Raw genomic sequence first — 27085 nt, 5'->3', positions numbered from 1 at the left:
ATAATACATAATCTGCTAGAAAGTAGTTGTTAAACAACAGACATTATTTTGACTAAACCAATATTATAAAAACAAAGCTTTATTGCACCTGCTTCTTAAGAGGATTATGTCTAAATACTCACTTGTTCAGTATGAGGTCAAGAATGAATTTGGAGCCGAAGGCTTCAATCTGGAAGCTTGCCTGGGCCAGATGGACAGCCTATGGATTCAAAAAGACAGAAGAACCTTAACTTACTTTCCTGTCTTTAAGACAGATTATTATCAAGAATGATATTTAAGAGGAATAACTTTTATGTATCAGTTCATTTCCTTATGTATCTTCATATAGCAATTCATTTCTTTAGGAGACTAGGTACAATATCACGGTTTTGCTAGGAAAATCTAAATATTTGGGTAGCAAAGAGCTAATAAGACAACCCACCCTTGAAAATGAACCCACTAAGATAAAAACCAACAGCATATTCTGCTGGACTTACAAAGTGGCCGTGATGAATTATGCAAAAGTCTGACTAATTAAAGCTTGATTTCAGCCCGTTTTGTGCATAAAGCTAACCAATTCTTTCTGCACACCTAGGTGAAAAATCATGTCAGTGCTCTGCTCTTCAGCAGGAATTAGAACTTTCTCTGGAACTTTCTCTAAATGATGTATCAGCAGAATATGACAGTAAAATGGGAGAGTACAAACTTCTAACTTTAGAAAGCACTTAGAACCTGGCCTTCTGTGAATACTGAGAGCTTATGTCCCCCTTTAAGAGTCATATGTTTACAAATATTGTCATTATTTTATCTTAATTCAGAATACAAAGATAATTCCATCTAAACATGAATCCTATTTACTAGGTGTTAAAGATTATTATAGCTCACAGAAGCATCTTGAATATTGCAAATTAACAAATCAATGAAGTTTTGTCAAAGTATTAGCTAACATAAAACTCTCCTTTGTCACACTATCAGGAAAAAAAAAAAACAAGGCTAAATGAAACACCTACACAGTACTTCCTTGACTCACAAATGTCCTTCCTCCAGAATTGCATTCCTAAGGCACAGTGGGTGCTGCAAATCATCTGTGAAGTGCTCCATGCATGGTAACTGGACAACAGCATGAACACACCAGGCATCTCCCTCCCAGTACTTTCTATTCCCACCTTCTCCCCAGTACTACCCCATGCTCCTCTTTGCCTTCCCTGTATTTTTGATGATTGAAACTCTCCCCATCCTTCAAAGGTGTCCCACCTGCAGTGCTTTTCATGAAGTCTTCCTTCACACAGTCTTCACACTCAGGGCTTTGGAAGCACTTTATTTGTTCCTCCCTGTTTCTCCCTTTCCCATCCCTCCCCTGGGTGGTAAGCTCCACAACACGTATCACAGGGGTCTTGCAAACAGGTCTAGATTAATGACTCTTCCCCAGCATATCTGACCTTCCAAGTAATTCACCAAATATTCATTGTCAAGATCTTTTTGCCATACCAAACCCATAACACACTATAAATAAACCACGACTTATACTTTCAGTCAAGCACGCTGCCAAATCAGATAGCCACTCAATAATAATCCATAAAATGTAAAAAGGAAATTAACAAATATTAAATTTTAAATACAGAACAATGAGAAACAAGGCTCCTAAATCCTTACTGCCATAGGACACCAAGTCAAATTCCGAACAACCTTCTAGAACAGGGTCACCATACTTGTGGGCTTCCTGTATCCATACAACTATAAGTGAGAGAGAGAGAGAGAGAGCGAGAGAAACTTCTGTCAAGTGTGGTCTCTGCTATCCACAACAGAACCTCTATTCAATACAAATATCCACTAGTCTTTAAATTCATTCTGTACCTTGAAGCATTAATTTTTGCATAAAGTATTTATATTGATGAATAATTTGTACAAGGAGAGATTTTTCAGCTCTAGATCCAAAAAGCTTTAAGTATGTAAAATTTACTTCCTAAGAATAAGATAAATCCTTAAGTATAGTTTCTCTTAAGAATATTATACAGTAGAGATGAGTTCATTAGTGGCATCCTGGTCTAAAAGAGCTGATAAATATACCTCCTTGAACATCTTTATAAACACTAAGAAGAACTTGACAGAGACTCAGTAAAAGCCTTATTTTATAGCAAATAAGCGATTAGACAAGTACAAACACCGACAACACTCTGTTGCAAAATAAGGTAATCTGGTGGTAAATGTAGTACCTTCATTTTATAGAATTGTAGGAGTTATACAATTTGATAATTGCTAAAATAGGTTTATACCAAGTCAATGTGACTAGCTTCAGTTTAATAGAATTTAATCAAAGAGCTAGTAAATCATACTGGGTTTTCCTTTTGCTTTTGCATTCAATCATTCCACACAAACATATTAAGTCCTGCTTTGCATATAAAGATAGCTGGGACACAGCTTCCGCCCTCAAAGAAGTGATGGTCTCCAGAGGGGCAGGTAGAACTGTCAGCCTCAGCTTGTCTAATGGGCCACAGGGACCATGGCTGAACCCCATCCAGGCGCAGAGAGGTGCAGAAAGGATCCACTGACAAGGTGCTATTTGAACAACAACTCAAAAGATGAATAAGAATCCACGCGTCAGAGAAAGAAAAGACACTCAAGGCATGGAGGAAGACATTTATAAAAATCGAGTCAAAATGAATGTGTGAAAAATAAGCTTTTTAAATTTTCTAAAAAATGAATATGGCCTGTAGGAAAATGGTTTTCAGATGAAATGTCAAACAATGAATCTGAAAAGGTGGGATGGAGACTAGCAGGCTTCACGTGACATGATCAGTGACATTTATGATTGCAAACAAGAACATGTGGCCAAGACAATGAGCCTTCCCCTAAATGGCCATTCCCTCAAACTCACTCAGCACCATTTCTGGCACATGCCATCATCATCATCATCATTATGATTCAAACATCTTAACAGATTACTCTCCAGAACTGAAGCAATTTATCATGCCAGCAACAAGATATCTGTTTATCCATAGGAAAAAAAAATCTGATTTTATTACCTTTATCAGTAAGAATGTTTTAATATTTTAATTCTAAGAGGAAGCACATTTTCTATAAAATGATTTAAGATTTCCTCACCATATTCATCTTCTTTGTGAATGTATCAAATGGAATTAGTTTCATCTAATATATTTACATCCATTTTAAGTCATTTAAATATATTGATGTATGTTATTTTTCTTACATTCTGTTTCTCTTTCCATTGCTATACATTCTGCAAGTGCTTAGACAGTACAAATTCTTCTCTATACCAAAATAAATACCTGACAAGTGCTACTTTTCCCTATCATTTTATTTCTGCCCTGTCTTAGACACAATTAAAATAGTGTTTAACTTCTGGATGCTATGCACTCCATTTCAATTTGTCACTTTTTCTTTAACAAAATATTATATAGTTTTTATATATGCCCATTTTAAATGTTTTCAAATCATGTAAAGTGAGCCCTCATTATTATTTTATAAACCACATTGTTGTTTTATATACATATATATATATAATTTTTACAGAATATTGGCTTGCTTCTTCCAAATGGTAGAAAAGTTAGAAGAATGGCTGGGATGAGGACAAAGTCTTATAATATACAGCCATATCATTTTTGGTTGATTTAAGAGATTTTGGAGATAATGAACTGACCAGCATCACTGAAATCCACTAAAAATACAAAGACTACCTACACTATTGTTCTTCTTTTACAAAGGAACTATACAGTGACGTTTAGAAATGTGTTCAGTAATACAAAATCAGATCCTAGGAATGCTTCAGAGAAGAGTTCATGAACCACATATTATAATGGTCATAATCAGTTATTTTCTCTTTTGGGATATCGTTAAACAGCCTTGCTTTTATAAGGACATTCACTATAATAGCACTGTGGAAGAATGCAGGGTTTTATAGCCAAAGAACATCATTTCACAACAAGAATGAGCATGTCCCTGGGCTCAGAATTACCACCCTGAAGGACTGAGAACAGCTGCTGCCTAACCACTTTAGTATTTTTCTTTTAACTCAGAATCTGGCACAGGGAAATTACAGGAGCTCTAAAAACAAAAACAATTAAACTCAATTATATACACAAACCTCCTTCACTGGAGAACAGTTTACACATCTTAGCAATGTGCTTTTGTTTTTATTTTTTCTTTCTAGTGGATGGCATCTAATAGTATATTAAGTAACTTTAAGAAAGCTCTTGGGTTCTTCAGCTAAGACTTGTTTCGCACCTTATCATCAAGCAATGTTATGACATTAAGCAATCACACATGCTCAACTCTGTGTAGGGTACATTAAATAGGCTCAAGAGACACCATTATGTTTTCTTGGGACTTATATTCCAGAATAGCTAATATGGACATAAAAACAAGAAGAAAAATAACTCTATATCTAATCATAAAAATAAAAGGCATTTGCAGGATATACATGTTTTCATGCAACTATGCTTCACACATAATAGGTGTTCAAACAGTATTTTTCACTACTTGGCAAGAATTTGTGAGTTCTGTAGAGCATACCCATAACTGGAACTGAAAATGGGAAATAACATTTTCCCAGAATTCAAAAAATATTATAAGGCTGAATTTCTACTAAATTTTAAAATTTAGTAGAAATTGAGCAACTTGGGTAACTGGGTGCCTACACTATGGATCATCACATCTTCTGAGACATATATTTCACCTTAGTATGCTCTAAACCAGTGGTCCCCAACCTTTTTGGCACCAGGGTCCAGTTTCATGGAAGATAATTTTTCCATGGATGGGGTGGAGTGGGGGATGGTTTCGGGATGAAACTGTTCCACTTCAGATCATCAGGCATTAGATTCTCATAAGGAGTATGCAACCTAGATTCATCGCATGTGCAGTTCACAATAGTGATCGTGCTCCTGTGAGAATCTAATGCCACTGCTGATCTGACAGGAGGTGGAGCTCAGGCAGTAATGCTCACTCACCCGCCACTCACCTCCTGCTGTGTGGCCCAGTTCCTAACTGGCCACAGACTGGTATCAGTCTGTGACCTGGAAGTTGGGGACCCCTGCTCTAAACTATAGGTGGTGTGAGAAACATAACAGAATTTGGAAGTGGTTTCCTGATCTTAAGATATACTCAGTTTATTTAGGGAGATATTCATTTAAGTAATGAAGGAAACATGCCCAAAGTGGAATATCAATAGACAAGAAAATGTTTTACAAACAGAGGTAGGAAGCCCTTTAGTGTATCAAGCAGGCCTAAGCAAACACCAGTGGAATGATTCACACTCAACTTCATAAAGAGGGCTACAGGTCTGGGCTTCAGGAAAGAGGGCATTAGAGAGAGCAAAAGGCAGTAAGCAGATGCCTGTCTTCTCTGTTTATTCTAACATAGAAAAAACAATGTTTATTCTATGTCTGTTAGAACACTGAATATAGCATCTACATTGTATACGTGTGACAGGTGTATGAGTGTGTGTGTGTAACCATAACCTTTTCAGGAAGTGTTTTATTTCTTTTATCTTGTTGCATATGGTTCTTTTTCTTACCTTTACAGTTTTTCAATAGACCCTTCAAGAGTTTCTACTCCACTATTTTCAAATATGGTGGAGAAAGGTCATAGAATATAAAACATCACCTTTTTTTTGAGATTCAGGACATTTTATAATGTTCCAGAGAAGGCAGATTTGAAAGTTCACCAACTAACAAGATGGGAGGAGGAAAATCCGTTAATTTGATGCTAGAGGGACCCTGCCTTTGTCATCATGGGTTGAGCTGCTGAGGACAAGAGTCCACTTCACCAGGAAGACTTTCATCAGCATGGCTGTTTGGTATGTTTTTCTTTTCATATGAAAACAGTAGGCACAGAATCCAGCATCCCAGACAATTAAATATCCATGAGAATAAAATGTCAACTTTAAATTGAAATAAGTTTGAGGAAAAGAAGTCACTTTTTTTCAATCACAGAGGTTTTTCTAAAGAGGACTAGTTTGGACCTATCCTGTAGCTGGAGAAGCATAAAAGTCCAGCTTGTGGATCTTTTTCTGTATAATGCAAAAATCCAAATATGTAAATATATCTTAAAAGTTTTGAAGTCCAAAAGAAAATATCAACAGACCATTTTAATTGTAATTTGGTTCTAATCCCTCATTCTAAATTGATACACTGGTGATTGCACAGGTTTGTGTTATGATAAAAATAATAATGCCTCATATTTCTTACATTTTAATCATCTCAAAGTACTGTCACGTCTATCTAGAACACAGCACCCCATGCAGTTGGTAGAGCAGACATTTTTATTACCCTTTTATAGAAGAGAAACATTTTTAAAGGGCACAGAGAGATTAAGTAATGTTATTGTCCAAGGTCATACATCAAAGGAAGAAATATGAGCTGTTAGTTTTAGTTAAATGACAAAAAAGTGCCATACTTATGCCAGAAGTCCTTACATCTGCAAGCCTCAATGTTTTCTGGTCATTAAAATACAAATAATAATAGCTTAACAACATGATGTGTGCGAGGATTAAACAATACAATAATGCAACTGACGGCCAGGCGCAGTGGCTCATGCCTGTAATCCCAACACTTTGAGAGGCCAAGGCGGGAGGATCGCTTGAAACCAGGAGTTCAAGACCAGGCTGGGCAACATGGTGAAACCCTGTCTCTACGAAAAATACAAAAATTAGCCAGGCATGGTGGTGCATGCCTCTAGTCCCAGCTACTCAGGAGGCTGGGGCAGGAGAATCACCTGAGCCCAGGTGTTTGAGGCTGCAGTTAGCCAAGATCATGCCACTGCACTTCAGTCTGGGTGACAGAAAGAGACCCAGTCTCAAAGAAAATAGCAATAATAATAATGTGACCAATGTAGCTCAGCCACAGTGAAAAAGCTCAGTCATTTAGGAAGGAGACAGTAAAGTAGGAAAAAGAGAAAAAAGAATATAGTAACATTTTGGAAGGGTATCAATCAACCCCACCCTAAAGTTCCCTCCCAGGATAGTTAGCCACCATCTAGCAAATTCCAATGTGCATTTATACTCAGCAAAATTTGCAAATTTTGTATTTTTATTGCTAATTACCATTATGTATTATGCTTTAACCTTGTTCAAGTTGTCATGTCTTCAAAATAATATGAATCATTTTCCTGAGAAGTGAAACAGCTGCAAATGTTACATGAAGGCAGTTCTGCAAATTAGGGTAATTTGCTGAACATTCTTGCCACGATGCATTTAAACAGGTAGTTTGAAGGAGAAAAATATTATCATGTTTTCTTCTACCACGTTCCAATTGATAGTATTATGGGCTAACCATCAACAATTTGTATTAAATACCTACCTTATGTAAGATACTAGAGCAGATATATAGGAGAGTTCGTTTTGTTTTTCTGTTTTTGTTTTTGTTTTTGAGACAGGGTCTCGCTCTGTTGCCCAAGTTGGCGTGCGGTGGTGCAATCACAACTCACTGCAGCCTTGACCTACTAGCTGAAGCAATCCTCCCGCCTCAGCCTCCCAAATGGTTGGGACCACAGGCACGTGCCACTACTCTCAGCTAATATTTTTATTTATTTTTTGTAGAGATGGGGTCGCACCATGCTGTCCAGGCTGGTCACAAACTCCTAGGCTCAACAATTCACCCCCCTTGATCTCCCAAAAAGTGCTGGGATTACAGGTGTGAGCTACCATGCCTGGCCAAGAATTAACACTTAGATCAAAAAGATTATAATATGGTTAAGGAAATAAAATGAGTAACTGCAAAGAGTGAAAAATATAATATGTCAGTTAAATAAGAATCGTTATTGTTATTATTATTATTTTAGAGATGGATCTCACTGTGTTGCCCCAGCTGGTCTCGAACTCCTGGCCTCAAGCAATCCTCCCATCTTAGCCTCCCAAAATGCTGGGATTACAGGTGTGAGCCACTACACCTGGCATAAATATTATTTGTAAAGATACCACATACAATATAAGCAGGATTAATTACCGAATTTGGAGTAAAGGCAACAAGTGCATTTGAATTTGTGGAGTGAGTCTGCTGGGGGCTGGAGAGAGCTGAGAATGGCTTATGAGGAAGACTTTCTCTGCATTTAAAGATAGAATTCAGACAGCTCTTCTAGGATTTATTTAATAGAATGAAATTATAAAGTGTTAATAAGTATTTGCTAACAAATAAATGCTTAAGAAACATGCTATTAAAGTAAAACACAGGATGCCTTCCATTCTGGAGTGTTATACTGCAATGTGGATTGTGGTGTGAGTTAAACATGACAGTTTATCATAAAATAAAGCATTTCACAAGAATGACAAGTAGGGGGAAAACATACATGCCCAAAAATGCTAATGTATTTTGTTAATCAATCTATCTTTTGGCCTTAAATTAGGAAGCTTAAGTCATACCTTTTGAAGGCTATTACAGAAACAAGACCAAAGCATCAACAAGGCACATTCTTCTCACAACCCACGGTGAACATCTCCCACTAAAGGAAGCAGATCACAGTGTGACTTTGTTCTCTGTGCCAACCTAGCCGAAAAAGATGGAACTTATACTCTAAAAGAAATCTAGCCAATATTCAATTATGCAATCTGATGGTACAGAAAAAAGGAAAGCTTGGATTTATGGATTTGTGAATTTTAACTTCTGACCAAATCTTATACAAGAGCTCTTTTCTAAATAAATCAATTTTAAAGAGATTCCAAATTCATCTTCTTCTCTTTTCTTATGTACCTCAGTTTGAGGTACTCTTTTTTTTTTTTTTTTTTCTGAGATGGAGTCTCGCTTTGTCATCCAGGCTGGAGCCCAGTGACATGATCTCAGCACTGCAACCTCCGCCTCCTGGGTTCAAGCGATTCTTGTGCCTCAGCCTCCCAAGTAGCCGAGACTACAGGTGTGCGCCAATACATCCAGCTAATTTTTGTTTTTTTTTTAGTAAAAACAGGGTTTCACCATATTGGCCAGGCTAATCTTGAACTCCTGACCTCAAGTGATCCACCTGCCTCGGCCTCCCAAGGTACTGGGATTACAGGCATTAGCCACTGCGCCCAGCCGAGGTACTCTTAAATATACAAAAGATGGATGCTGAAGAGAAAGAGGAAGTAGGCACTGATAATCCAAATACATATTCCAGTATTTGGAATCACATTAGCCACACTAAATATTTCTTTTTAAAATTCTTCATGGCCAGCCAAAGAAGAGAAGCTACATTTAATCTTATGGTGGGTGTGGGGGAGGTCAAACTAAGATTTTCCCTAGTGATTATTTAGCAACCCTGCAGGACTCTGTAACAATACACTTTCACTGACAAAGCATCCTTGGACATGTATATGAAACGTCTTCTATACATTTACCATTAGTGATTAATGTTTGCTGGATATTAAACTGGCAATGCCAACTAAGGAGAAAGACTGAATTACAAGCCTTTGGAGCACTTGCTATTTAAAATGGGTACAGCAGCACAAATATCACTACAGCAGTATTATTTCACATTTCATTTCATATTTTTTGAAAGATGAGTAAAAATACAACTATGACAACAGTTACCATGGAAGCGGTTTCTTTGGGCTGCCTTCATGAATAGCAACATTTAATGTGGTGCATTAATCTAGTAGCTGAGGTGTGATTCACCTTGTTCTTTTTCCTCATCAATTCCTACATCACTAAACTGCACAACTCCAAGGAACACTTCTCTCTCTGCTAACACTTGTGTCATAAAGCAAGAACATATTTTGTCTTTCTAGCCAGAATTATTGAACACCCACTAAATAATTTAAATAAAAGAATGGAAATAAAATATAAGTTTTGGAAAGCAAGACACCAAGCACCATGCTTAGTGTCTGTGACTCATTACACGGCAGTTTTTAAAATTTGCTTATATAATGTGAATACTATTCTAAAAGAAAAAAAAAGCCTCATGTGAGGCAACCCTCCTTAAGGAGTCCTACTTCCGTAGTCTGCCTACTCTGGTCCTTGGAATTTTGACTATAACAGTCCAGTGGACTCATGTCAATGCAAATACCAACCCAAGGCAATAGAAGGTTCTTTAACTTGAGTCTTTATGATGACTACATAAAGATTTGTTAAGAATGAGAAATTCTGAAATACAAAATGAAAATTATGGTACAGTAATTATACAGTTCATTTGAGCATTGTTATATCTAGCAAGCCATAAATGATATAGAGTAGATTCAAATATTAACCTCCAATTCTCCCTCACTAATAAATTACTGAAAACATGTAATCAAAGAAGGCTGAGCAGACCTGTCCAGGCCAGAGCTCTCGTCTCTTGAAATACCTCGATTCACTGATCCTTGTCGGTAGGTTTCATACTGTTTCTACCCAGTGATTTGTGTTGGGATCTCTATACCAGAGCTGATATTTCCATTTGCAGAATTTTTCAGGCTTTGCTTATGAGACTGCTCAAAGTTCATGTTAAATATACAGCTGTTTGACAATGATATTCCTAAGTGGTCTTTGCTTTCCTTGACTACCCTCAGCAAGTTGCACATTACTGGGGCAGAGATCCCTTTTATCTACAGAGAACTACAGCTACAGATTAGGAAAAGTTCAGTGTTCTCTTGTCCTCAGCCATGTCTGGCTCTGTCCTTTGCACTGAAGTCTGACCTTACCTATGACTATGGATGGGTTGTATTCTACCCCTTTGGATGAAAAGAGTAATTTTCAAATCAGGAGTCATGCCAAAAATGGATTTCTCCATTTTGCAAAAATGCAGGTGCCAGTAGACTTCCTAAGTAACATGATTAAGGCCTGTTCCTCGACATAGAGGCCCACAATTGTCCTGTTTCACAATTTTACTCAAAACAAATACATGTACTACACATACTTTACCCAAAGCTAGATGTAGAAAAGCTAATATTGATATGTGACCTCATGTTCTCTAATATCGAACTTCCACAGAGCTCTGGAAACGATCAACCACTCAACCTGTATTTGCACAATTTTTTAAACTAACATTTAGAATATTGACCACTATGCAGAATCTCCTATTTTCATGCGCAAATGATAGGTCTCAACACGTCCATGTAATGTTTTAGGCCTATTAAAACTCCATTTTTTTTTTCTAAATGTGAACCTAGAAATTACATGGAGCCTTGAAGACATATAGAAATAAAAACAGAATATATCTATTTTGTATGAGGAATATATCTATTTCCTCAGATTATGTATTACCTTGTTGGCTTCTACATCACACATGAAATCATTTACTCTTTAAGCAAATAATCATGTGTGTCTACCACATTTCAAGCAGAAGCCCAGGCCTTCCAGGGTTTACATTTTAGGGTGTGTGTTTTGTGAGGGATGGCTAAAACAACCAGCAATATAAAGTAAGTTAGATAGTGATGAGTGATATAGGTAAAAAGACTAAAGTAGACAAGAGTCAAAATAAGTTAGGGAGTTTGTAGAACAAAGAGGTGACAGTTTTAAATAGGATGGTCAAAGAAGGAGTCTTTGAAGAGGTGATATCTGAGCAAAGACTAGGTGAAGGTGCAAGTCATGTAAATACCTAAGGAAAGAGAATCCCAGGCAGAGGGAACAGCTAGTTGTAGAAGCCCCAAGGCAGGGGCACACTTGGTCTATTCAAAGAATAGCAACAAAAAGGCCAGTGTGGATCAAGTGGAGGGAGACTAGAGGAGTTGTGCAGGCAATAGTCACAGAACCAATGAGCAGTCAATTGTGTAGCACCTTGTGGGCCACTGTAAGAACTTTGCCTTTTATTCTGAATGAAATAGTAATTTGCTAAGAATTTTGAATGAGGAATGATATGATCAGGTTTCCATTTTTAAAATTCACTGGAAGCTATTGTGTGGACAATGCACTAAAGTGGTCAGGGGGCAAGGGAGAAGCAGAGTGGCCTTAAGAGACTTTTGCAATAATAATCCAGGTAGGAGGTGATAGGGGTTTGACTTGGGAAATAACAGTGGAGTTGATGAGACTTGGTCAGATTCTGGGAAGATAGTGAAAGCAAAGTCAATAGGACTCACTTACAGATTAGACATGGATTATAATGAAATAGAGGAGACAAGAAAACTCTAAAATGTCTGGCCTGAGTAACCAGAAGGAGCAAGCAATTTATTAAGATGGGGAAAACTGCAGGAGAAAGAGGTGGTGGTAGGAATTCAGGACTCTGAATCTAAGTTTGATATGCACATTACATACCCAAGTGGAGTTGTGAATAGGCAGTTAGATACAAAGAATAAATCCTTTAAACTATGATATGGTTTGGACCTGTGCTCCACCCAAATCTCATGTTCAATTGTAATCCCCAATGTTGGAGGTGGGGTCTAGTAGGAGGTGATCATGAGGATTTGATCATGAGGACAGTTTCTCATGGTTTTAACACCATCCCCCTTGGAGCTGTCATCGTGGTAGTGAGTTGTCATGAGATTTGGTTGTTTAAAAGTGTGTGGCACCTCCTCCCCTCTCTCTTCCTCCTGTTCTGGTCATGTGAATGCCTGCTCCCACTTTGCCTTCCACCATGGGTAAAAGCTCCCTGAGGCTTCCCCAGAAGCAGATGCTGTCATGGTTCCTGTACAGCCTACAGAACCATGAGCCAATTAAACCTCTTTTCTTTATCAATTAACCAGTCTCAGATATTTTTTTATTGCAATGTGAGAATGGACTAATACAGAAAATTGGTACCAAGAGTTGAGGTATTGCTATAAAGATACCTGAAAATGTGGAAGCAGCCATGGAACTGGGTAACACACAGAGGCTGGAAGAGTTTGGAGGGCTCAGAAGAAGACAGAAGATGGGGGAACATTTGGAACTTCCTAGAGACTAGTTGAATGATTATGACCAAAGTGCTCATAGTGACATGAACAGAGATGGCCAGGCTGATGAGGTCTCAGATAGAGAAGAGGAACTTATTGGGAACTATAGGAAAGGTCACTTTTGTTATACCTTGGCTGTACTGTGCCCCTGCCTTGGGGATCCATGGAACTTTGAACTTGAGAGAGATGATTTAGGATGTCTAGTAGAAGAAATTTCTAAACAGCGGTGTTCAAGATGTGGCTGCTTCAAACAACCTATGCTCATATGCGTGAGTCAAGAAATGAACTGAAACTAGAACTTATGTTTAAAAGGGAGGCAGAACATAAAAGCTTGGAAAATTTGCAGCCTGGCCATGTGGTGAAAAAAGAAAAGCCCATTTTCAGGAGAAGAATTTAAGGGGACTGCAGAAATTTGTATAAGTAAAAAGAAGTCAAGTGCTGATAGCCAAGACAATGGGAAAAAAGCCTTCAAGGCATTTTAGAGACTCTCACAGCAGATCATCACAGGCCCAGAGGCCTAGGAGGGAAGAATTGTTTCACTGACCAAGCCCCGGGCCCTGCTGTCTGCCTCAGGACACTGCTCCCTGCTTCCCAGGCACTCTAGCTCCGGCCAGTCATGGTTAAAAGAGGCCCAGACACAGCTCAGGCTGCTGCTTCAGAGGGTGCAAGCCATGAACCTTAGCAGCTTCCATGTGGCATTAAGCCTGCAGGTGCACAGAGTATAAGAGTTGAGGCTTGGGAACCTCTGCCTAGACTTCAAGGCGATATATGGAAAAGCCTGGATGTGCAGGCAGAAGACTGCTTCAGGGGCAGAGCCCTCATGGAGAACCTCTACTAGGGAAGTGCAGAGGGGAAATGTCGGGTTGAGCCCCCACACAGAGTCCCCACTGGGGTACTACCTAGTTGAGCTGTGAGAAGGGGTCACCATCCTGAAGACCTCAAAATGGTACATCCACCAGCAGCTTGCACCCTGTGCCTGTAAAAGCCACAGGCACTCAATGCCAGCCCTTAAGAGCAGCCTTGGGGGCTGAACTCTGCAAAGCCACAAGGGCAGGGCTGCCAAGGCCTTGGGAGCCACACCTCACAACAGTGTGCCCTGGATGTGAGACATGAAGTCAAAGAAGATTATTTTGTAACTTTAAGGTTTAATGACTGCTCAGGTGGGTTTCAGACTTGCAGGGGCCTATAAGCCCCTTTCTTTCGGCTGATTTCTCCCTTTTGGAATGGGAGTATTTACCAAATGCCTGTACCTCTATTGTAATTTGGGAGTAACTAACTTGGTTTTGATTTTATAGGTGCATAGGCAGAAGGGACTAGCGTTATCTCAGAAAAGACTTTGGACTTTGGACTTCTGAGTTAATGCTGGAATGAGTTAAGACTCTGGGGGACTGTTCGGAAGGCATGATTGGATTTTGCAGTGTGAAAAGGACACGAGATTTGGGAGGGGCCAGGGTGGAATTTTATGATTTGGATCTGTGTCCCCACCCAAATCTCATGTTCATTTATAATCCCCAGTGTTGGAGGTGCAGACTGTTGGGAGGTGATTTGATCATGCAAGCAGTTTCCCACGGTTTAACAATATTACCACTGGAGTTGTTGTGACAACAGTGAGTTCTCATGAGAGCTGATTGTTTAAGAGTGTGTCGCACTTTCCCCCCATCTTGGTCCGACTCCTGCCATGTAAGACACCTGCTCCCACTTTGCCTTCCACCATGAGTAAAAGTTTCCTGAGGCCTCCCCAGAAGCAGATGCTGCCATGCCTCCTGTACAGCCTGCAGAGCCATCCCCCTTGGAGCTGTCATCGCAGTAGTGAGTTGTCCTAAGATTTAGTTGTTTAAAAGTGTGGAGAGCCATATGCCAATTAAACCTCTTTTCTTTACACATTACCCAGTCTCAGGTATTTCTTTATAGCAATTTGAGAACAGACTAATACACTAATTAAAGATATATCCTTTAATGTTTACTGAGTGATAAATTTCGTAGTAATGGACAAGTGAGTAAATGAGAGGCATATGAATAAGTAAATAAATAAGGGCATATTAGGGATAAAAAAATTCTAGTAAGTGCATAAAGGAGGGTATATAATTCTGTGGATAACTTACTGTCTGATAGAGTTAGAGTTTAAATGAGAAACCTAAGATAACAGAGAAAAAATTATAGAAGTCAATTGTAAAGCAACATACTAATCGGGTTTTAAAATCAACATTTTAAATTAGGACAGTGTCACTTTGAAAACCAAGAGATATTATGCACTCTAAATTTCCCAAAAAGAATTCAAGTCCAAGAGCATCACTTTCGTATGTCTTATACATACATGTTAAAATTTCAAAAGAATGATCAGCAAATGAAGACACAGCTCTCTAACAAACCACATGGATCACACGATTGAATGTATATATATTAAACATTCCTAAGAAACAATATAATGTTTATCTTTGATTTTCTGAAAGTCCATTTCCATATTCTGGAAGTCATGATATCTCTACTGCTTCTAATATTTCAAACATGTCACTACTTTTAGGCATACATCATCATATACACTGTCATATACAATATCTCATTTTAGGAATTTTTAAAGGCATAAGCTTATTTATTTTTATTTACTAACTATATCTCCCATCTTAGAGACCCATTTTAAGTCACAGAAGTTAAGATATATCCCACATCCTACTAAATAATGTAGGTTTCTCAAAATCTCTTACCAATTTCATAATTAATGTTTATATTTTGAAATTCAGGAACAAAAAGATTCTGAAGCGTTATATAAATCACTTCATTCCTACATCTGTTCTCCAGGCTGCTACTTAAGTCACCAAATGACAGCAAGAAGACTTTTCTTGAATTTTTAAAAAATTCACAATGCTTCAAAATATTGTAATAGTGCCAAAGAATAAAAAACAAACAGAGCAATTTTTACAATTTTATATTATTTCAATTACAGTTATTTCAGATGATGTTTTTAATTACCTGAAATAAGCAAATAACTATATCTGGGCCATATTCAGTTAGTCATAATTAGAGAAAACATAATGTTATTAATACTTGATTAAGAGCTCAAAATAAAAGCTACTTATAGTACATTAATTTTTTCCAAAAGTAGAGGACTATAATAAATTTAACACTTTTATCTTGACAAAAAGAAAATTTTAAAATCCATTTAAATGAAGACTTCAAACAAACTCTTTTTTTCTGCTTCCTATTCCAGTGAATACTAAATTAGCCAATTTCCCACAAAATAAAAATTATAGAATCTGCAAGAACGTAGGCCAGACGCAGTGGCTCACACCTGTAATCTCAATTCTTTGGGAGGCTGAGGCCAGAGGATGAATTAAAGCAAGGAGTTTGAGGCCAGCCTGGGCAACAGGCTGTAAGAGACAGTAAGACCTTGTCTCTAAAAAAGTAAAAAAAATAGCCAGGGATGGTGGTATGAGGCTATAGTCCTAGCTACACAAGAGGCTGAGGATTGCTTAAGCCCAAAAGTTCGAGGCTACAGCGAGCAATGATCACACCACTGCACTCCAGCCTGGGTAAAAGAGCAAAAACCCATCTCTAAGAAAAACAAAGAAAGAAAATGTTGAAGTACTTAGGGCAGAAAAAAACTAAGCTGGCTGGCTCATTGAGCAGCTAGATGCAATGTAGGAAACAGTGCTGAGTGACAGAAAGATAACAGTTGCCATATTCCTAACTGATAAGTTTACAAGTTCTATTACAGGGTTTCTCTACCTCAGCACTATTGACATGTTGGGCTAGATACTTCTTTGATTTTAGGGGACTGTCCTGTGCCCTGTGGTACATTTGGCAGCATCACTAGCCTCCACCCACTAGATTCCAGTAGCCTCCCCCGCCCAGTTCTGACAACCAAAAATATCTCCAGACACTGCCAAATGTCCTATGGGGGAGTGTTGGCAGCGGGGAGCAAACTGGTTGAGAACCCCTGCTCTCTATGTACAGAAGATGTATGTATAGATTCCTCTAGATGTGTTGCCTCAACACAAAATTCAACTTTTGTTTCTTTTTATTATTATTATTATTTTTTTTTTTTTGAGACAGTCTCACTCTGTCACCCAGGCTGGAGTGCAGTGGCGTGTTCTCAGCTCACTGCAACCTCCACCTCCTGGGTTCAAGTGATTATCCTGCCTCAGCCTCCAGAGTAGCTGGGACTACAGGCACGTGCCACCACACCCGGCTAATTTTTGTATTTTTAATAGAGACAGGGTTTTGCCATGTTGGCCAGGCTGGTCTCAAACTCCTGACCTCAGGTGATCCACCCATCTCACCCTCCCAAAGTGCTGGGATTACAGGCGTCAGCCACCATGCCCAGTCAAAATTCAACTTTATTTTCAAAGCTTATTTTCAGCTGTCACCAAGGCCCTTGAAACAAAACAGCAAGAAGTAACTGATGCAAACGAAAATGGGAAGTTTTGTTCTTTCAACAGTTAAATATAATCCAACTGAAAAGAACTAGATTTTTTAAAATATATAGCCATAGAAGCCTTCCCTCCAAATTAAACTACAGGTTTAAATCTGTCAAATGAGCTCATATGTATCCTTCAAAAAATAATAACGGAAGAAATATTGCAACTATCTACAGAGTCCAGAAATTTGATCTTCAAAAAAGCTGCTTCATATTGCTTTCTTTCTCCCAAAGTGGCAGCTTCATATTGTCTTTTGAAATGTCATTTGATGACTCAAAAGAAAACAACTATAATTTAGATAGCAAGCAATGAGAGGGAATAGGTCTCTATGTAGCCTCTGACGGAAATTACTAAGCTGTTTTTCCACAATTCACGTAATATAGTCTCTCCATAGGTGAAACCCCAGGTCTCTACATACCATTTACCTGGTGAAGGCTCCCACATTTCCATCTCATCCTGACCTGCCCCTGATCCCAGGGACAACGAGGTCATTAACATATGCACACAGATGACCAACAGTCCTCCTGAGCTGAACAGGCTCAGTTTCCCGTCAGCCTCCTAAACCTTCCTTTTCGGCCCCACATTGGGACTTAGTAGCACTATTCCCCAGGATAAAGCATAGTAGTCATTTTTGACTGCTGGATTATTTCCTGCTGCTAACAAGTTTCCCTGGATGTCATGGCTTAAAACAACACAAATTATCATCTTATACTTCTGGAGGTCAAAAGTCCAAAATCAAAGTCTAGAGTTTAAAGTTAAGATGATGGCAGGGCTGGCTCCATCTGGAGGTTCTAGGGAAGAGCCTGTTTCCTAATCTTTTCCACCTTCTAAAGGCTGTCTGTATTCCTTGGCTTGTGGGCCCCTCCTCGCATCACTCAAACCTCTGTTTCCAACATTACATCTCCTTCTCTCTGACTGTATCAGGGCCCTTGTGATTACACTGGGCCCACCCAGATAATCCAGGATATGCTCCCATCTCAATAGCCTCAATTTAGTCATATCTACAAAGTGTCTTCTGCCACGTAAGAGAACATATTTATAGGTGTTGGAGATTAGGATGTGGACATCTTTAGGGGAATGCGTCTACTATAACTCCTCTCCTCTTCTAGCCTACAATAATCCAAAATGTATCCCAAATCTACTTGCATCCCTGCAATTCCTCTGCTCATCACCCAGTGCAGTCCACACCATCACTGCCTGGACAAATGCAAGCCCCTCCCAACTGGTCTCCCTGCAGCCACTCTTGCCCCATCCTGTCCGTCCATCTTCCAGAGAGCTGCCATAATGATCTTATTAAAATATAAATCGGGTAATGTTATTTCCTTGTTTAAAACCCATCAGTGGCTTCCTGATGAAACCACAACAAAATCTGTATAGACTCTTCATCCTCTGGCCCCTTCTTAACTTTAAAAAAAAATAACAAAGCAGGAAATATGCAATTTTTCCTTCACAAAATGTCTCTCCATCCCTCACCATCAACCTTCTCAGGCTTTGTATGCCAAGCAGGAGCTCCCGACAAATCATCAAATGGGGGTACTTGGGTTCCAGCTGTTCTTGCTGAGTCTCCATGTTTACTTTTCTCCCCAGGGGCAGAAGACAACAACTGAACACAGAATTCTAACCCTAAGTCCCGCTGCTCCAAGTCCTTTTCAAATGTAAAATGACCACAGCAAATTCAAAATAAGTAAGGAATTAAAAAAAAAAAAAAAAAAAAATCGAAGTGGTAGGGCGAAAAGGGGAAGAACACCATAGTGTGATACAGTCTTTGCCTTTCAGAGCAGGCAGACAAAAGATAGTACTTAGGTTGAAGGATCTAAAAATAGGGTAGAGATAAATTATTTAACGTTGTGAGAACTAAAAACAGAAATGTAACAGACTTTGGGGTGTGCTGGGAGAGAAATTTTCACTTTTCATATTATATTTTTATGAACTCTGGATTCTTAGACCGTGTAAGTAAATATACCACAGTAACCACTAATTTTATATGACATATTTACACTAATTTTACAGGTGTAAGTGTGCATGTGTATGCAAATTGGTCACCAGTTTTTCACCTCCAGTAACATTCCTTTGCTCTAGGCTCCCAGCACTCCTGTTTAGAATTCCCAGACCAGAGACTGTCTTTGTTTCTGGACTTCCTGGTGGTAAATCAGGACTTTCTGGACTTCCTAGTGATAAATCAAGGAGGCAGTGTGATTCCCCCAGCAGCCTCTCTGCTGACCACTGTTCCTTAGCCCCTCTCCTCTGCTTCTGTTTTGCAAAAGCTCTTTTGTCCCTGAATCATCTCACACCAGCCACTCCTGAAGCCAGCTACTCTTTTCATTTTCAAGCAATAAATGTCCTCACTTCATAATTCCTACTCTCCATCTAACATGCCCAAATCTCAGGAGGCTGCTTGTCCACAAATGCAACCATGGCTTGGAATAACGAACAATCCCTAATTCAATGGCCCATACCCTCATTTCATGTCCTCTAACAAATACCTTTTATTGGAGGATATTTCACAGAATTTTAGAGCCATAAGAGATTCTAGAGAACAAACGCATCCACATCAAAATCACCTGAGACTTATAAAAATGCAAACCACCAGACCCCGTACAGACCTACAAACTCAAAATCTTTTCAACAACTTCCCCAAGTGGTTCCAACTCACACTAAAGTTTGAGATTCCCAAATCTAATTCAACCTCCTTATTTTTAAAATTAGGAAATTTATACCTACAGATATAAGTGTCTTAGCCAAAATTGGCTATCTATTGCACAGCCAGTCAATTATTCTACTCATAGTCTGGTCTCCCTTTTAAAGAAACTTATGAGATAAAATATGCAAAAACAGATAGAAGGAAACTACCTCAGGCCAGATGCCTGTAATCACAGGTTCACGCCTGTAATCACACACTTTGGGAGGCTGAGGCAGGTGGGTCACTTGAGGTCAGGAGTTCAAGACCAGCCTGACCAACATGGTGAAACCCCATCTTCTAAAAATACAAAAATTAGCCAGGTGTGGTGGTGGGGGCCTGTCATCCCAGCTACTCAGGAGGCTGAGGCAGGAGAATCACTTGAACCAAGGAGGCAGATGTTGCAGTGAGCCGAGATCGCTCCACTGCACTCCAGCCTGGGCAACAGAGGGAGACTCCGTCTCAAAAAAAAAAAAAGAAAAAAAAGAATGAAAGAAATTAAAGAAGACACAAACAAATGGGAAAACATTCACAAGGGAAAGAACAGTCTTTTCAACAAATGGTGTTGGGAAAACTAGACATCCACATGCAAAAAATTAAAATAAAGTTGGTCCCTAACCTTACACCATTTAAAAATTAACTCAAAATGGACCAAAGTCCTAAACATAAGAGCTAAAATGACTAAACTCAGCAGGAAACAGAGGGGAAAACCTTCATAACATAGGATTTGGAAATGATTTCTTGAATATAACACCAAATGCACAGGCAACAAAATAAATAACAGATAAATCGGACTGCATCAAAATTTAAAACTTTTGTGCATCAAAGGACTCTATCCACAGAATGAAAAGCCAACCCATAGAATGGGAGAAAATATTTGTAAATCATGTATTTGGTAAGGGATTGGTACCCAGAGTACATAAAGAACTCCTACAACTCAGCAGCAACAACCAAAAAAAACGCAAACAACTAGATTAGAAAATGAGCAAAGAACTGAATAGACACTTCTCCAAATAAAATGTAAAAATGGCCAATAAACACATGAAAAGATGTTCAACATCACTAATCATTAGGGAAATGCAAACCAAACCACAAAGATACCACTTTATACTCATTAGAGTGGCTAATATTTTAAAAAAAATAAATAACAGAAAATAACCAGTGCTGGTAAGGATGTGGAGAATTGGAACACTTGAGCACCATCGGTGAGATTATAAAATGGTGCAACCACCATGGAAAATGCTATGGAGGTTCCTCTAAAAATTAAAAATAGAATTATAAGCGCCCAACTTTTTATATCTCATTAGTCTTTCTAGGGCATGTGTTTAAATACACAAACATAAAGAGCACTTCCTGCCAACCAACTATAACAACTAACAGTAGCCTAATTTTCTTCAGTGACCACATTATGATTGGAGGTGGGAAAAAAAAAAAAGTCATTCTGAGTAGATGGGAAATCCCTGGAGGTTGAGCCAAGAGTGAAATGATCCAATCAGAATTTAAAAAGGATCATTCTGCCTGATATGTGTGAAACAGAGGAGAACCAGAGTGATAGGAGAGGGACAAAATCAGGGAGAAGAGAAGAAGATACTGTAATGGTGCGTGTGACAGTGGGTTAGACCAGGTTGGCAGCAAAGAAGAAGTGGCTGGATCTCTGGATAGTTTTTTAAGGGAACAGAAAACTTGATGGCTTGGCATGATGCTTCAGAGGAAGAGAAGGCAAAAGGTTTTTGGCCTAAGCAACTGGAAGGTGATGTTCCATTTAACCAGATGGGAAAGATCTGGGAGGGACGGGCTAGGGTAGAAGATAGTACAATCAAGAGTTCCATTTTGGGTATGTTAAGCTTGAGTTGCCTATAAGACATCCAAGTGGAGATATAGGTTAAATAGCTGGATATGTAGGTCTGTGTATCAAGGAAGAGATTATGCTTTCTGTGAAAGAACAAAGATTCTCAAACGATTACATCACAAACAAGTGCTTCATACAAATAAGTTAATAAATGTTTAACACATTACGGTGTGAAAATATAAGGGAAGTCCAAGAACTCTGAAAAACTAAATGGAAAAACAAATTTAAGATCTGATGGCAGACAGGATAATTCATAAATATACTATTTGGGTAATAATCCTAAAATGCATTAGTAGGTCTTAAAAGGATTAACGTCCCAAATAAAAAGAATAAATAAGGATATAGTTATAGTTAATTAGAAGAGTAAAGAATAATAATTAACCATTTCCAAAAACTGTTTAACAAACCACTGCAAAGCCAAAAATAATAAGACGGCATCATCTCAGTATCACACTGGTTCTGAAGGGAACAAGTGACCGTACTTATGCAGCCCAACAGTGATAAATGCTTCTAACTACAGTCTAAACGTTCTGCAGAGATGAAACTCCATTACATTTACACAGGGCTGTCCACAGTAATTACCAAGTTTACTAACTCTCATAATTTTAGCCATAATTTATAAGAAGAGGGGAATCAGTGTATTAACTCTTCTTGGTTAAGTCTGTTAAGATGCAAAAACCAAAATCTTATCACCTTGTCATAACATATTCAATTGTCCTAGTGTCCAAATAAAAACAGAATTTATGTCTGATATTTCTACCCTGTTAAATTTCTTCTGGGTTGGGAGGTCTATGTCCTATTCTACTTGTCATTGTTTTATAATTGTTCCATTTCATTCCAAAGCCAGAAAACTACCAAAGGCAGATGAAAATATTTCTTAGGTTTGGTTTCGTTTGGTGAGTTGGGGGAAAGAGAGGAGAGGTGGGTGGATGTCTAATTGGAATACGCCTTGGGGAAATTATCATCTGAACATGTGCTATTTATAGTATAAGTATTTGGGGCCATACCATACCCATCTTGGCAATTAGCTCCAAGAAGCAAATGGTTCACCTTGACAACCCACTAAAATGCCTAATATCCAAGCCTGACCTAGAGTGCCCTGATTATAGGCAAAGGTTTATGGAAAACTTCTTTACACCCCTACAGTACAACTGCCTTGATGTGGTCCAGGGCTTGCAGCCTCTGAGACATCATGTGCATCCTAATGTAGTCTCTCCTTCTTAGGTGTTCACTTATGTCTGGAGGTAGACCAGTCAAGCTCATCTGCAGCCATACAACCAGGAAGACCCTGAGAATCACCCCTCGCCACAACTGTCTCACAATTACCCTTAAATCTCCTTTCTTTTTTAATAAAAGAAATACTTTATTCATGAAAGAGCAGTTCACAACTTGGATTCCCTAAGCCTCTGGTCAGTCATTAGTCAGTAACATTTCCCATGTACCTCCTGTATGCCAGGCACTGTGCAAACCACTTTACATAGGGGATGCCATGTAGGCCAGCCACAGTCTCTGGGATGGGCACTATTATTATGTCCATGTGATTGATAAGGAAGCTGGGGCTTAGAGGGGCTAAGTAACTTGTCCAGTTCCAGATAGTTGGTAACAGCTGATCTGTCAGACCTCCAGAAACTTGACCTCCAACCATTCTTCCTCCAGAAAAGAGAAGTCAAAGGAATTTCTGACATTCTATACAGCCTAGTAGCACAATCATATTTATCCCACAAATAAATGGCTATAGTGGATAATTAAAACGCCAATTTCCTTGCTTTGCACCAAAATATGATGTCAGTGCAGAAACACTGGCTATACTGCATTTCACATGCTGACAAAAAGTTTAAATTGGGGCCAGGCGCGGTGGCTCACGCCTGTAATCCCAGCACTTTGGGAGACAGAGACGGGCGGATCACGAGGTCAGGAGATCGAGACCATCCTGGCTAACACGGTGAAACCCCATCTCTACTAAAAACACAAAAAATTAGCCGGGCGTGGTGGCAGGTGCCTGTAGTCCCAGCTACTCGGGAGGCTGAGGCAGGAGAATGGCGTGAACCCGGGAGGTGGAGCTTGCAGTGAGCCGAGGTCACGCCACTGCACTCCAGCCTGGGCGACAGAGCGAGACTCCGTCTCAAAAAAAAAAAAAAAAAAAAGTTTAAATTGGGTGTGTATCATTTCTTTAATTAGTAAAAAATAAAGGCTGTATTAACCAGTTCTAATTAAATTCAGTTTATTTTGAAGACCTACTTCTTCAAGCAGCATACTTCTATATTAGAAAATATTTTTCAAAATAAAAAGAAAATCTACTTCTAGAATGGTACGAATGTCTGACATATTATTTGGAAACACCAAACATGACCACTTTGTTCCATATACAAGAAAGAAGGAAAAACTGCTAGAGGAAAATGAAAATTAAAGAAGGAAAGGTAAGCAGATAAGCAAAATATTCTAAAAATGCTAGTAGTTTAAACAAGGTTATTTATCTGGAGTACTCATTTAGGGAAGGAAAAAAAAGATGAGAAAACCAGCTGGTCATAGAGGAAGGCCAAGGGAGGTGTGTACACACGCATATAGTTCAGCTGCAGTTAGTTCACAGGTCTTTATCATCAAGAAGAAAGGTGTCTACAAAGGACAGAAACTTCCCTATTCAACCCACAGATGTGTGAAAAAAGAACCAGAGACTGGAAGTGTATAAACCACAGTCCTGGTCGTTTTGGTCACGCTAATAATTCTTAAGACCTACAGCAAACTGACCTGACTTGTTTGGGCTTTTGACTCATCCTCTGGTTGCATTTCCTCATCCAGAACACAGAAATAATAATCATCTTGGCAGTTATTCTGCGAGGACCACGTGAGATTACAGATATGAAAGTGCCTCAATAAAACCATTCAGGTTCCATAGAAAGGCAATATATTATATTTATTACCAATGCATTGGAGAGTTGAGCTGAAGTTGATTTCATGCATTCTACTCACCTGAAAACATAAAAAGCGAGGATAAACATGGGGAGAGAGGACTCTCTTAAGCATTGATTGATTCACATTGTTAATGGAGCCCATCTGCAATACAGCTATTATAGTATATGGTATTAGCAGGCCTGCTTACAATTAAAAGACAGCACAAAGCACCCGATTAAGTGATCCAGACTACAACTTGATGCAGTAAATTATTAAATAACCACACTAAGGGAAAGGAGGTTCTAAAACGCACTGGAATTCAACAGATACTCAAAAACCTCTATCTCCATGGCTCTGGAATGTTCTTTATGATGTCTCTAGCTGTGCTTGATTTGACTACTTCTAAATTTAATCTTTAGCCCCACTGAGGGCAAAAAGAAGTGGTCCAGGAATATGTGACTACCTTGTTCTCATTACCATCTAAGTTTTTTTTTTAATGTGGCAGGATGACTCCCTCACTGCCTTGCAGATAAGCAAAAGTGAGTGTGCCCAGCTATATAATTACAGATCAAAGCTCAAGAGCAACATAGTCACTGGTCCAAGGTTGACATGATTGGCTCTGTGCCTGCATGCAAATATCATGTTGAATTGTAATCTCCAGTGTTGAGGGAGGGACCTGGTGGGAAGTGACTGGATCATGGGGATGGATTTCCCCCAGGCTGCTCTCATAGTCACCAGTCCAGGGTTGATATGATTTGGCTCTATGTCCCTACACAAATCTCATGTTGAATTGTAATCCCCAATTTTAGAGGAGGGTCCTGGTGGGAGGTGATTGGATCTCGGGGGTTGATTTCCCTCATGCTGTTCTCATGAGAGTGAGTGAGTTCTCATGAGAGCTGATGGTTTAAGTGTGTGGCACTTCCCCCCCTTGCTTGCTCTCTCTTTCCTGCTCCATGGTAAGGTGTGCATGCTTCCCCTTTGCCTTCTGCCATGATAAGTTTCCTAAGACCTCCCAGTCACGCTTCCTGTATAGCTTGTGGAACTGTGAGTCAATTAAACCTCTTTTCTTCATAAATTACCTAGTCTCAGGTAGTTCTTTACAGCAGTGTAAGAACGAACTAATACAGAAAATGGGTACCAGGAGTGGGACATTGTTATAAAGAAACCGGAAAATGTGGAAGCACCCTTGCAATTGGGTAACAGGCAGAGGTCGGAACAGTTTGGAGGGCTCAGAAGAAGACAGGAAAATGTGGGAAAGTCTGGAACTTCATACAGACCTGTTGAATGATTTTAACCAAAATGCTGATAGTAATATGGACAGCGAAGTCCAGGCTGAGGTGATCTGAAATGGAAATGAGGAACTTATTGGGAACTACAGTAAAGATCACTCTTGCTATGCTTTAGCAAAGAGTCCGGAGGCATTGTGCCCTGCTCCAGAGATCTGTGGAACACTGAAATTGAGAGATGATTTAGGGTATCTTGTGGCAGAAATTTCAAAGCAGCAAAGCATTCAAGATGTGGCCTGGCTGCTTCTAAAAGTATGTGCCCATATGCGTGAATGAAGAGATGGTCTGAAACTGGAACTTATATTTAAAAGAGAAGCAGAGCATGAACGTTTGGAAAATTTGCAGCCTGACCATGTGGCAGAAAACACAAACCCATTTTCTCAGGAGAAATTCAAGCCTGCTGCAGAAGCCTGCCTAAGAGGAGGTGAATGGAAATGCCTCCAAGGCATTTCAGAGACCTTCATGGCAGCCCCTCCCATCATAGGTCCAGAGGCCTAGAAGGGAAAAACGGTTTCTCGGGCCAGGTCTGGGCCCCATTGCTCTGTGCAGCCTCAGGACATGGTACCCTACATTCATCTACTCCAGCTCCAGCCATGGCTAAAAAGAGCCAAGGTACAGCTCAAGCTCTTATTTTAGAGGGTCCAAGCCCCAAACCTCGGTGGCTTCCACGTGGTATTGGGCCCACATGTATGCAGAAGGTAAAAGTCAAGGCTTGGAAACTTCTGCCTAGATTTCATAGGATGTACGAAGCACCTGGATATCCAGGCAGAAATCTGCTGCAGGGACAGAGCCCCCATGGAGAACCTCTATGAGGGGAGTGCAGAGGGGAAATGTTTGGTTGGAGCTTCCATACATAGTCCCCACTGGGGCACTGCCTACAAGAGCTGTGAGAAGAGGGTCACTGCCCTCTAGACCTTGGAATGGTAGATCCATCAACAGCTTGCACCGTGCACCTAGAAAAGCCACGGGCACTCAACGCCAGCCCATGAAAGCAGCCACAGAGGCTGTACCCTGCAGAGCTATAAAGGCAGAGGTGCCCAAGGCTGTGGGAGCCCACCCCCTGCATCAGTGTGCCCTGGATGTGAGACATTTATGTGATGTGAGAAGGGCAATTATTTCAGAGCTTTAAGATTCAGTGACTGCCCTGCTAGGTTTTGGACTTGCATGGAGCCTGTAGCCCCTTTATTTTGGCCAATGTATCCCTTTTGGAATGGGAGCATTTACCCACTG

General features: G+C 39.5%; 1 protein-coding gene across 3 annotated transcripts in view; it reads right to left on the bottom strand.

Annotated features, from left to right (window-relative positions):
• Window positions 1-27085, bottom strand: part of ADAM23 (ADAM metallopeptidase domain 23) — a 178725-nt gene that overhangs the window by 140384 nt on the left and 11256 nt on the right. For all 3 annotated transcript variants that reach the window (XM_055290367.2, XM_055290366.2, XM_055290365.2), the window contains exon 3: window positions 123-199. In XM_055290367.2, coding sequence (XP_055146342.1) covers window positions 123-199 — 77 coding nt within the window. The remainder of the gene's footprint in view (window positions 1-122; window positions 200-27085) is intronic.

The sequence above is a fragment of the Symphalangus syndactylus genome, chromosome 8, assembly GCF_028878055.3.
Source record: "Symphalangus syndactylus isolate Jambi chromosome 8, NHGRI_mSymSyn1-v2.1_pri, whole genome shotgun sequence".
In the NCBI taxonomy this organism is placed as follows: Eukaryota; Metazoa; Chordata; class Mammalia; order Primates; family Hylobatidae; genus Symphalangus; species Symphalangus syndactylus.
Note: the sequence above shows the minus strand (reverse complement) of the source record. Positions and strands in the feature narration are given on the sequence as shown.